Consider the following 13,501-nt stretch of genomic DNA (forward strand, 5'->3'; position numbering starts at 1 on the left):
CACAATTACTGCATATCGAAAGCGCCACCAGCAATTGGAGCCTTTCTTCAGAAAGGAAAGTAATCTGATATTCTGTTCCGATATTGAGGGCCTCATGAATGCTTTAAAAATCACTCATGACCCACAAAAATGGAGACTATTTGTGGACTCTTCGAAACTGAGTCTCAAGGCTGTGCTTTTGCACAATGGAAACATTCTTCCATCTATTCCAGTAGCGTATGCTGTCCACATGAAAGAGACATACGATAACTTAAGGCAGCTACTGAATTCCATTAAGTATAACAAGTACAGCTGGCACCTCTGTGGTGATTTGAAGGTAGTTGCCCTTTTAATGGGACTGCAGCAAGGATATACAAAATACATGTGTTTCTTATGCGAGTGGGATAGCCGAGCAAGGGAAATGCACTACATGAGGAAGGAATGGACTCACAGGCAGAATGTAGCCATTGGAGAGAAGAATATCCAACACCCAGCTCTGGTTGAGGCTCAGAAAATCTTGCTACCACCCCTTCACATCAAACTAGGTTTGATGAAGAACTTCGTGAAAGCCATTGACCGGACTTTGCCAGCATTCCGATACCTGCATGAAAAATTCCCTCGACTCAGCGAAGCAAAGATTAAAGAGGGAGTTTTTGTGGGTCCTCAGATTCGAGAGCTTTTCAAAGATGACCGGTTCAACAACTTGCTGGAAGGTGACGCGAAACAAGCATGGAATGCTTTTCGCCTAGTTTCTACAAACTTCCTCGGAAATGTTAGGGCAGAAAACTATAAGGAACTAGTAGAAGACATGTTGATGAAGTATAAGAAACTTGGCTGCAATATGTCTCTAAAGATTCACTTCCTTCATTCCCATTTGGATTTCTTTCCTAGCAACTGTGGTATTGTTAGTGATGAACACGGCGAACGTTTTCATCAAGATATCGCAACAATGGAACAAAGATACCAGGGAAAATGGTCCACTACAATGCTGGCTGACTACTGCTGGACACTCCTCAGAGATGCTCCCGAACAGCTGTACAAGAGACAGGCGAAGAAATCTAAGATGTAGTCAATGACTTGATTTTTTATAGGTAGGCTATTACAGTTGACCTTTTACTATTGGAATGCATTTCGTTATGTAAACATTAATTTCTTGCAGATTACAAAAAAACTAGAGCCAATTTTGCAATTTGACTGTCATATTCGTGTTCAGCACATAAAAATTGATAAGAATTGACTAATTTTATTTCAGTAACATGACTTTTGTAAAAATTTGTTGTCCAGTGTTACTCAAGCACTTCAATTTGGCAATATATCAAGCTCTTCAATTTGGCCATGTATTCAATTAATCAAGCACTTAAATCTGGTAATTTGTTCAATTAATCAAGCAAACTGGCCATGAGTTATAAATAGTGATGAAAATTCTATGTTTTACAAGTCTCATGGAAAATTACGTGTTGCAAGCACTCACTCAGTTTAAAGTGGGTATTCATGAAATCATGCATCCAGGAGAAAATAATCACATTGATTATAGTATGATTTACTTGCCTATGGTAAGGATTCAAGCACACAGCGCTAAGACATAATATCACAGGAAATAATTATCAGTCTCTGATTTACCGCCTTGTGAGTTCTACAGCTATTATTTGTACTAGAGCTGTGTCATAACACACCACAGGAATTGCATATCAAACTTTGACTTACTGGCCAGTATGATCTACAGCAATGGCTCGCACCCCAGCTCTGTGGCATAACATCTTCACCAGAGGTTCTTTTACATTTGGAGACCACATTGTCAGTGTCCCTATAACAAATATATTAACATTACTAAGCATGATATTTCTAATAGAGTCACTATTAGTGCTGAGGGAAGGTAAGCATCAATGATCTCACCTGCCAATTACTCTTCCTAACATGACATACCTGGCTAGGGAAATTCCCAAAAGCTATATTCAATAAGCATTTTTACTGCTTTGCAGTGAGATGCCCCTGATTACACAACTCACATAACCACATGTGATTAGCAAACTCTAACTGAACAGGGCCAGGTTTAACACACACATAATTAACAAATGTAATGGAACAGGGTGCATCACACCCTTGACTATCAAAATGCCATGGAACAGGGCCAGGTTTAACAAATTTAATTACTCTGCTACAATATAGCTGCATTTCTAGTACCTTCTATAAGTTATTCAGCATACTTAAAAATTGGATGTATGTAAATTACCCTGTTGGCCAGTTGATGTGCTGTCATGTGATCATTTAGAATACTATTTCATATTTGCAAAGCAGTCTTGTGAAGAAACACAGAGCTCTAAAATCCAGTGTAAGCCCTGATGGACACTAATTGTTTAATTACTGTTCGACTATCATGTGTGGATTACATTATCACATGCGGCTAAAGTGACAAAAACAACTGAAGCAGGGGAGCTGGGCAGTTCCTTGATGACCTCTACTTTCTAGAATTTGAAATATATATGGAACTGATTTAAAGGAAAGTTTGATATACAAAATTACCTAACTTGCTACAGTTATGGTATTTCATGTTCTATGTTGTCCATTATTTAAAAAGTGATCATTGTTAAGCTGTGTGGACATGAAAATTGGGAAATATAATTAAGATTCTTTAACCTAACATTTAACTGATCTTTGTTAAAAACATCAAAGTACAACAATCTTTCTGCAGTGGCCACATCTTTTAAAATTCCTAAAATCCTTCTTTTATTCTGTCAGTGTCAGTTAAAATGCAACCATTTTATCCATTACTGCACCTTTGAATGTTGTGTATACTGAACCATCTTTACCTTTTCCACCCAATATTGTACCTTAGACAATTGTCTATAACCAAATCACTTTTTCATTTTAAGTGTGTGCTTTTTGTGTGGATTTAATGACATATTTCAGCACACAATAGACTATATAAGGCTGCCAGACTATTTTGTGGAGGAAGTACCCTATAAAACCAGAGGAAAAAACACCAGCCCATGGAAGGGGCCCCGAATGGCTGAGAGGTCTAAAGCACTCTCCATTACGGATCACTGCCATCTCATCTCTGTCTGTGTGAGTTTGAGTCTAGGCTTTGGCCAATGTGGGTATGTGAGAAAGCTTGCCAGTAGCTCCTCGTGGGTCAGTGGTTCTTCCACCACCATTAATGCTGGCTGGCATGCATAGCCAATCGTGTGCTGAAAAATGGAGTTAAAACCCCACAACAACCAGCCAATGGAAAACTACCATCAAGCTTTCTTATATACCGAAGCTGGATGAGCTGAGACTCAAAACTCATGCAGACAGAGGTGAGATGTCAGTGATCTGTAAAGGCAAGCATCTCAGACCATCAGGACACCCAGGGCCACCTTTTCATTTTCAAGTTTTCAACTGAACCAAAATACAATCCACATGACTATGTATGTATTTTATAATAAATTTTATTTTCTAACAGCATTTTGTTTATTACCAGTGTCTTTTTAACACTGAAAAATGATCTGAATGGGAATAGTGGCATGAAAATGTAAATATATTTGAACTGACTATTTTTGTGTACTGCAAACATCTTGAGTTTCCAACAATACCCTAGATTTATTAAAAACATTTTGTATTTCATGTATATAAGATGACCCTTACTTAGCACGAATTGAATTTTCAGTAAAAACTTTGACTCATGAGTATATATGGTAGTTATCAGCATACATTATCATATAAATAAGGATTATTTCACCACTCTTTCTACTGTCTTTCTAACAGTTTACCCAGAACCCCTCTTTGTCCATAAAATCAAATGGTCTACTTCCAGACACGGGCCATATAAAAGATTATTATCAGATGAATATGTAACCTTCTTTAAATAAATATTTATATTATCACAATGTCTTAACTTTGTGTGGACTTTATTGGTACTTCGAATATATCTTACTGGCACCAGTAAAATGATGTAATTAAGTTTTAGAAGAGTCCATGCCAAGGACTATTGACTTACTGTTCATGAACAATGCACTCTAAACAATCTTTGTCAAATAAGGTCAAATTAACTTTTTGGGTTTTCCCCCATGTGCCCTGTCTATTCAACTGAGGCTGTCAGCAAATGACACTCTAATAAAAAGAAATATATTTGTATTGTGTGTGACACTGTATCAAAAGATACTCTAATCTACAGCTGATGAATTAAGCTGTTCCCTTCCTCAGCAGTAATTAGTTTTCACAGTCATTTAAATGCTAACAAATGATGAGAATTCTCTGTCATCCTTGTATCATACAAAAGATAATTAAAAAATGATAAATGTGACAGAAGGCCAACAACTGAATGTTGTACCTGCCTGTTAGTATGAGTACCTTTCTAAAAATACAACTGTCTTTTTGGATGCAATCTTACCTCACACAGAGTAATAATAATGTACCTGAAGATGAGGATCATACAGCATAATGCAATGACTAAAGTCCGATTAAATAGCAATGTAGTTCCTCACATTAACCCTTTACCTCATGCAAGCATCTTTGGACACCTCTACTCCATTTGCATGGAAGTGCCTTTTGACGCATGCTGTAAACATCAGCCATTTTGAGTTGGTTTTCGTAGCACCACCTCCAGGGAAAACCCCCCATTTAGATACAACATTCATTTCTGTGAATGACAATTATATCAGATCAAGTGGTTGCTGTTTATGCACTGGTCAATATCTGCTATTTAAAGTAACTGGGTCGTAAACTCCACTCTCCAAAATGGCGGTCGCGGATTTCATTCAGTACTTACAAAGTTTTCACGATTAGAATCACAACTATGAAAGATTCATTAAGTTAGGTAAAGGCTCTGATACTGATGTAGGCAGCAATTAGTTTTTATAAATTATCAAATTCAGATGACATAGTAATGTAGACGCAGACGAAAAACATGTAAATTTTGAGTATGGGAAATGGTAGCTATGGTTGGTCACGCGGCCTCACTGACATGACGGCGAACGAGTTCTCTCAAGATTTTAAAGCACATAAAAAATTCTTCAGTTAAAGATAATTGTACAGCTATAATAATCGGACTTTACTCTTAAATTTTTCCACATATAGATGTGTACCAAAAATGTAAAATGGTTAAAATTGCTGTTAAATGTAACATACACTACATTGCTTAACAGTTCACAGGCAGGCCTATGTGGTCGACTAGGTAACAGGTGTTCTATTTATAGTCGCTTCACTTTGTCACTATGCTCTATGAGGTAAAGGGTGAAAATAAGTCCTGTATTTATCCTATACATATCACTTTACTTACCCCCTGGGTGTCCCATACAGATGATGGCATTGTTGGGGTTCTGACACATTACATCCAATCTGCCAAGCCCTGTGCTAATACCAGCCACCTTTTTACCTACTGACACATCTATGTAGGACAAATAGCCTTTTGAATTCTGTTGAGAACAAAAAAAGTTGTGTTACAAATATGACCCTGTTGCTGTTATCTGGAATTCATCAAATGTTATAAATATAACTGTCATTCTTTCTACTACAATACACATGTGAATGCAACAGACACTAGAAAATGTTTCTTATGATATCAACATATCCGCATAAAAAAGTTAGCTGAAGTATTCTATCATGGAAAGACAATCATTTGAAGGGATATCATATTAGGTAGCAAGAGTTATCTAGGCAGCTATCTTCTGAAGCCTGGAGACTTTAAACATGTACTCCACATTATTAGTCTAAAATAGGTCAAATGCAGAAAATGAAAAGCAGCACTCTGGTGTCTAAGGCAAAGTCTTCTTAATATGACCAAGCAGATAAATATTTTAATTTCCTTTTAATATATGATCCACATGTACAGGTTCAAGTATTTTACATGATCAATTCTGGTGTTTTTAACAAATAACTTAACATCAGATCTAATTTTGTAAAATTTTGTTTTCTGTCACTTAACCATGGGAAGGGTTTGAGATGGTGTACCTGTTTTATGATCAGGCAAGTATTATCAAATTTGTTTTACTCCAAATACTGGTTTCTTCTTCAAATACATCCCCAGTTACAATATCTTAGTGGAATAGGTAAGATGAGGAGGGAAATAGAGCCCTTTACTGTGAGATGGGAAATACAGCCCTTTACCATGAGATGGGATATGTAGCCCTTTACCATGAGATGGGAAATACAGCCCTTTACCATAAGAAGGGATAAGTAGCCCTTTACCACGAGAAGGGATATACAGCATCCATTACGGACATAAGGTCCAAGTCCTCGATTAAGACAAGTCAAAGTCTGCAAGGTCTGGGTGCTCTTTGTTCTGGCCTATATCCTTCTTTTCATGATGTCAAAATGTGCATAAAATTGTAGAATGGCAGCCCCCGATTGTGAAGGAGACTGTCTGTGATAATACAGTTTTTAAGGTAGCTTTCACACAATGGCAGGCCATATTAATATGGTTTTTAAGGTAGCTTTCAAAGTGGCAGACATATTGCCTAAGCAATTCTGTCCACCACTTGTTCTGAGAACTGTTTTTTCTTGTGGCTTGTTTGATATAAGCCAGGCAGAGAGAAAGAAGAATTTAAATACAAATGAATTTAAAACATTTGTTTTTTTTTCTCCATGCCATTCTCATGAATCGGGTTTAAGATTTTTTTAAATTTCAACCAACAAGTCAGTGACCCTTCAGTTTTAAATCCAATGGGGAAACACTGTAGGCATGTATGTACTGATGGGTACAATTATTAAATAAGAGCGAAATCATTGTTATCAATGAACACGATCTAAAACTAAAAAGCTGATATTTATGTTAGCTCTGTTAGTGACATTGTGCCTAGTTTCATGTGCAAATTCTATACATTAACTGGAAGTGTGCTAATTTTAGTGCTAATATGTTTGAGAATTCTAATAAACTGAGGTAGCTTTGAACAAGTCAAATGTCTGAAAATGTTGTCTTACTGCAGGAGACGTTGTTTACATGCTCACACCAGATCATGTAAATTTTATCAAAATGCAATGCATCATGAAAATATTAATTCTGGCATCATTATTTATATACAAAATCTTTTTCATAATCTAGTTTGTAAGCATAAAACTTGATATCATACTCAACCTGGCACAAAAAACAGTACATGTTCACAGAGTCATGCTACTTCCTGCCAACTTTCTTCAAAATCATTTTGAAACAGTTATTTTTGGTTTGCTGCAAAGGGCCACAACTCTTGAAAAGAATAACAATATTTAAATACTCTGTACAGCTTCAAGCTTATTTTCAACGTACTCTAAACAACTTAGTTATTGTAATTGACAGGAATAAAGACAATGACATAGTTTGTTCTATCTTTAAATTTTTGTGTGATTTCTAATGTACAGAAACATTTTGTTTTTAAAATTGCAAAGGGGGGGGGGGGTACCAGCTGCCAGGAGGGTAGGCGAATATCACAGAACATCACATTATCACACAGAGAGACATTCTATTCAAATGCTTATGAATATGACAGACCACCAATTAGCTGGTACTTCTCATGAAATGCAGAGAAAATGAAAATTCAAAATACAACAATCTTTATCACAACAATCTATTGACTTCTTTATGGCCAATATTTTCTTTTTAAGCTCCTTCTCAACTAAAAACATAAAGTCAGCTTTACTGTTTTTTCTCTGGTCCAATGAACTTTTAGTTTTTCCAAAGCCTTTTTCAGCTCTATTACTGATGGTGTTCCTAACAGTACATTTTCCTTCACAACAGTTCTGACATTTCTTTCTTTTTAAACATAGGTTATTTCATCTTCAAAAATACCAGTCCACTGAGAAAATATTTCTAGTTGTTCAAAATTATCCAAAATATATTTTTTATTTTAAAATATGTAATTAATATTACCTGATGGTAGATACAAATTAGGAACTTTCAGAAACTCAGGCAACAACAAACCACACTCAACAAAGTACTGAGTGAGCATCTTTGCTGGACTATAAGGCAAGTATTTATGTTTGGTAAGTAGACAGATTTAAATATCTTCTGATACATCTGCCTACTTACCAATAATTGCTTGGGATATATTTAGCCCCAAAGAGCCAGCCCAATCTCACATATCATTTAGATTCTATTTAGTTACATTGTAGCATGCCATTTTGGTTGTGCGAGTACGTCTGTGCATGTGTGTCGGTAAGCGTAGTCACAGCAACAACTGACCATGACAGGGAATTAAATGGATTTCACCTAATGTGTATCACTGTGGTTGAATGCACAAATATTTTTTTCTATCATGCTGCTCTTTTATGCCAGTTTCAACTGGACATCAATTACATCATATGCCACAAGTCAAGGAAATGACACCAGGAAAAAATAAAAAATAACTGTTGACCCTATCAGACATATAAATTTAAAAAATGGACCAGGTATAAAAGTTTAATTGAAGTGCCATTTGACACTCCCACACTACTATTTCTGGAACAGCCCTGTGACAAAAACAACTGGAATTATACTCTTCTTGCTTTTATACTAGGTTTATGAATGCAAGTTAAAAGTGATATGTTGTTTCATTCAGTAAAGTGGAAGATAATACAAAATATCACACTCACTGAACTAGCAAGCAGAAAGTGATAGGGTAGGAACTCAAGTCTAAGCACACTGTCTAGAATCTTTAAACAATGTATTTCAATGCCCTGATTGTCATAGATATAGGTCCACTGCTTTTGGGCAACTGCAAACATGGTCTCCTGATGAAGCCACCTGCAAGTTAAAAGTTTAAACTTTATTTGCAATATGTTAATGGAACAGTAAGTCGTCAAAACTTGTACCATGCCTTCTAGACATTAATGGAACAATAAGTCATCAAAACTTGTACCATGCCTTCTAGACAGCTAGACATTAATGGAATAATAAGTCATCAAAACTTGTACCATGCCTTCTAGACAGCTAGACATTAATGGAACAATAAGTCATAAAAACTTGTACTATGCCTTCTAGACATTAATGGAACATTAAGTCATCAAAACTTGTACCATGCCTTCTAGACAGCTAGACATTAATGGAACAATAAGTCATCAAAACTTGTACCATGCCTTCTAGACATTAATGGAATAATAAGTCATCAAAACTTGTACCATGCCTTCTAGACAGTTAGACATTAATGGAATAATAAGTCATCAAAACTTGTACCATGCCTTCTAGACAGCTAGACATTAATGGAATAATAAGTCATCAAAACTTGTACCATGCCTTCTAGACAGCTAGACATTAATGGAACAATAAGTCGTCAAAACTTGTACCATGCCTTCTAGACAGCTAGGCATTAATGGAACAATAAGTCATCAAAACTTGTACCATGCCTTCTAAACAGCTAGACATTAATGGAACAATAAGTCATCAAAACCTGTACCATGCCTTCTAGACAGCTAGACATTAATGGAATAATAAGTCATCAAAACTTGTACCATGCCTTCTAGACATTAATGGAATAATAAGTCGTCAAAACTTGTACCATGCCTTCTAGACAGCTAGGCATTAATGGAACAATAAGTTGTCAAAACTTTTACCATGCCTTGTAGACAGCTCAGATGTTGGCACGAGTAGAGAAAAGCAGACAAATAGACAAAGGGCAGTAACTCTTGCCCATTTCATACCCTTGGCACAGCCAGTTGTGGCTATTTTTAAGCTGAGTGAAATGGTAACAAGGATGCTTGCATGGCAGGGTGGTTGGGAGAGTTTTTGAGTACTGTGTCTGGGTAAGTATTCTCAGAAAAAATTTACTTATAAATTTGCTTTCTCCTTTGAATACATTCCCCAATCACATTAGGTTAGGAGAATAAGTAATAGGAAGAGGGGATGCTGAGCATCCAACTTCTACCGCGATTATCATTCTGAATAGCTGGATCCCCATTCTCCTAATTGCATAAGCAACACACCCTGGGGTCCCTTGACCTGTGACTCTTAACTACAGTTAAGAAGATGACACTAAATTCTTCTTACATACAAAAATTCACAGGTGAATCCAGTGAAGCTAACAGACTGTGTTGATTAATTTAGTTGGGTCTGGCAGCCATCTGTGCTGCTGCCACTAGCAATCATGTTATGTTCAGAATATTAGCCTACAACATCGCAAATCAAGCCCTACTAAACGATAAAAATCATCTCATAGTATTTCAAATAGACAAAGGGTAGTAACTTTTGCCCAATGCATCCCCTTGGCACAGCCCGTTGTTGCTAGTTTTTAGCTAAGCAAAATGCTAACAGGGACACAAGGTGGTTGAGAGGGTTTTTAAGTATTGTGACTGGGTAAGCATTCTCAGTGAAACATAATTTACTTAGAAATTTGGGAAGTAATAGACAAGAGATACTGTCCTTTGTCTATTTGAAATAGAAAAAGATTTTCATCTTTTGGTAGGGCTGGATTCATGTGGTAGCAGGCTAATATTCCTAACACAGTGTGATTGAGAAATGTATTCGAAGAAGAAACTAAAAACTAAATCTGACATTTAAGCAGTACAAAGTGAGAACATTTCAGTTACACTATCTACATTCATGTGACCAGACAAGCTAGGTTACCACTGTTACTCTGATCCTTCACCTTTTGATCCTGAAATCAAGCGGGTTCTTCCTCACCCCAAGTGCAAACCAAACATAAATTTTGGTAACTAGATGCTGAAAAACGAGTTGTGCGAAAGCCATTTTTCTTATTTCACTCATATTAACCTTTAAACTTTTAAATTTTGGTAACTCGATGTATTCCGTGGAAATCAAATTGGCAAAAGACAGATGAATGAACAGACATTATTACAATGCATTATTACACTGCCTAATGGTAGGCATATAACAAAAATTATATTTAAATACCTATTATATTAAACTTCATTTTCTATATCCATAATCTTAGAATAATGTAGCAAGAACTGAAAATTTCTTACTCTAAACCACAATGAATATGGATGATACTTTTACAATTTGCATCAAATTACCTGGCATCATGAATGGTTTCCATGACATTGATTTCACATAGTAGTTTCTTTGTCAACCAGTCAATTGAAGCTATGTGTCCTGCAGCTCCACCTAGTAACAGGAACCTCCCATTTCTGGTGTAGTTCATTCTGTATGGACCAAACTCATTAAGGTTTAGCTCAAAAAACTGTAAATAAGATGGAAGATTAATTTTTTTAACTTAAATTAAACAGAGTTAACTTCAACAAATTGAGGACTGAAAACAAACACTAAAGAATACATGTAACATAGTTCAACATAAAGTTTTGAACTAGATGACAGATTTGAATTGTCCAAGATCAAATGCATACCATTTCTACAGTACAAGTCGCATGGGTCATTAAGTACATTTACTGATATAAGTTTTTAAAATAAATTTAGTTTTAAAACTTAATTATAATAGATATATAACAAAGTTTATTCAATCATGATTTTTGAGCAATCTACACAATAACTGTCATAACAAAATTTCCAGACGAAAATTATATATCGCTACTGACTATTTTTTACAATGGCAGTTCGGCAAGATATGATTGCACGAACAAGAAGTCACGTGCATCTTCAATCATCTCCTGTATGGATGTTCATCTGTGAATGGGATAGAAGAGTAAGATTGTTATTGTTGTTGTAGTATGGTTTAATGCCATTTTTCAGCACGTGATAGGCTATACATGGCGGCCAGTATTAATGGTGGAGGAAGAACCCAGCAAAACCCCGGAAAGAACCACCGACCCATGAGAAGCTACTGGCAAGCTTTCTCACATACCACATTAGCTGAATCCGAGACTCGAACCCACGCAGACAGAGGTGAGATGGCAGTGATCCGTAACGAAGAGCGCTTTAGACCACTCGGGGCCCCAGAAGAGTAAGATACAATAAATTTTATTCTTAGTTTGTACATATGACCTTTCTTAAAAATGATAATTTAGCATGATGTAAAATTTAACTAAAATAAATTTGAATTGACAGCAGTGTTTCTTGTCTTTTATGGATATGAAAGCACATATTTGTATGGGAAAAACAGGTATTATGTACAAATTGAAATAAAAGAGACGTCAAAGATATATATGATAATCTTCAATGGAATTTTGATGGACAAGGTGCAGAACGCCATTGAAAGGAATAGGTAATCAATTCTCCAAAATGACAATTGTAGCTGCAAAAATGTGACTTGTACTATAAATGATAATTCTTATCCCACTTGCCTCATTATCTGTATAGCCATGCAAAACCTACATTGTCCAAGCAAAATAAATTTGCATCTAGACAAATTATAGCCTGGAAAAGGGCGCAGAAAAAATTCTAACCCTCCCATGCCATATACTATAGTGGACATTCTGCTTTGTTGAATATTTCAAATTTTTTTTATATAGATAATAGCCCATTTACATTATTTGATTTTGAACTGTAATATACCCAATGCTTCATAAAAATTATTATTTTATATTGCAAATTTTCATACAAGTTTTAATAGTTCATTTTCTTGACACAATAATATTTAAAAAAGAATTGTATGATATCTTTTATGGAGAGCATTCTGAAAATTAATTTTTAAATATATAATTATTCTGGTTATTGTGTACAAGTAAGTATCCGATCTTTGTTCACTACATCCTCCTCCTTTAATAACGTTCCTGATATTGCTAACCTGGTAGCTATAATACTGCAGCAAACTTCACACTTATATTGAAACTGTTGAGGGGAAACAAAACCTTTGAGCACATAGTTGCAACATTGTCTATTAATGTTGATATATCTTCTTTCCAAAACTATATAAACAAAATCACATATAAGGACAAAGTCATTTATCAAACCAGCACTGTCCCTGGAATCTCTCCCAGCCCCTCAGAACTTGGCCCTAATTAATGGTTCATAGTCCATTAAAGTAAATAGTGTGCAGCCCATTCAATTTTTCATTTCACTGTGGTTCATGGTGGGGGTGGAAAAACCATGAAGAAGATTAAACAAAAAGCTCCAACATCATTCCACACAAGTTGCAGTGTCTTTTCACAGAGAATAATTTCTTGCAGATTCGCATTAGATGACCACATCAGATTATTATCTTTTTGGAAGGTCAAATACAGCATATGCAACTGGGAACCAGCAATTCCTTTTAACATATTTATGCAAGAAAAGGTACTGTCACTAGCATAGCCAGAAATTTTGTCTCTTCACGTCCCTCCCTCGTAAAACTTAATGATGCCTTTCCCCCACAAATTGTAAAAAGTTGTTTGAATAGAATTTTACCTTCCCATGTGGCAATTCTTAGTAATGAAATTAATATGCATAATGTATACATTTATGGCTGCGCTAACCTTGATAAAATTATTTTAAAAAGTTTGTTTTTCCTTCTGATTACTTCATGGACCATTACCACACCCATCTATTCTCTCTTTTCTCTAATATAAGATAAAATAAAGCAATTCTGTTCTGATTAACCATTTAAATATGCTGCACAGGTGACAAATTACTGCCAGCTTTTTTGCCATTTTTTTAAACCTGTTACTGCCCTATCAACTCCATAGCATTACTATTTTTAAGATAAAATTGTTTCAGCTTTTGGGATTTTTTCTCCACTATAAAATAATGAGCAATTTAATAAGATAT

The 13,501-nt window shown here is 35.6% G+C and overlaps 1 protein-coding gene across 1 annotated transcript in view; it reads right to left on the reverse strand.

The window, feature by feature from the left end:
• Nucleotides 1–13,501, reverse strand: part of LOC149778461 (WD repeat-containing protein 46-like) — a 66,119-nt gene that overhangs the window by 35,543 nt on the left and 17,075 nt on the right. Inside the window, exons 6-9 of the mRNA XM_089939302.1 lie at nt 10,876–11,042; nt 8,500–8,650; nt 5,237–5,372; nt 1,684–1,783 (exon numbers count right to left, since the gene is read on the reverse strand). Coding sequence (XP_089795428.1) covers nt 1,684–1,783; nt 5,237–5,372; nt 8,500–8,650; nt 10,876–11,042 — 554 coding nt within the window. The remainder of the gene's footprint in view (nt 1–1,683; nt 1,784–5,236; nt 5,373–8,499; nt 8,651–10,875; nt 11,043–13,501) is intronic.

This window comes from Sinohyriopsis cumingii, chromosome 17 (genome assembly GCF_028554795.1).
Source record: "Sinohyriopsis cumingii isolate HCF-2022 chromosome 17, ASM2855479v2, whole genome shotgun sequence".
Taxonomy (NCBI): domain Eukaryota; kingdom Metazoa; phylum Mollusca; class Bivalvia; order Unionida; family Unionidae; genus Sinohyriopsis; species Sinohyriopsis cumingii.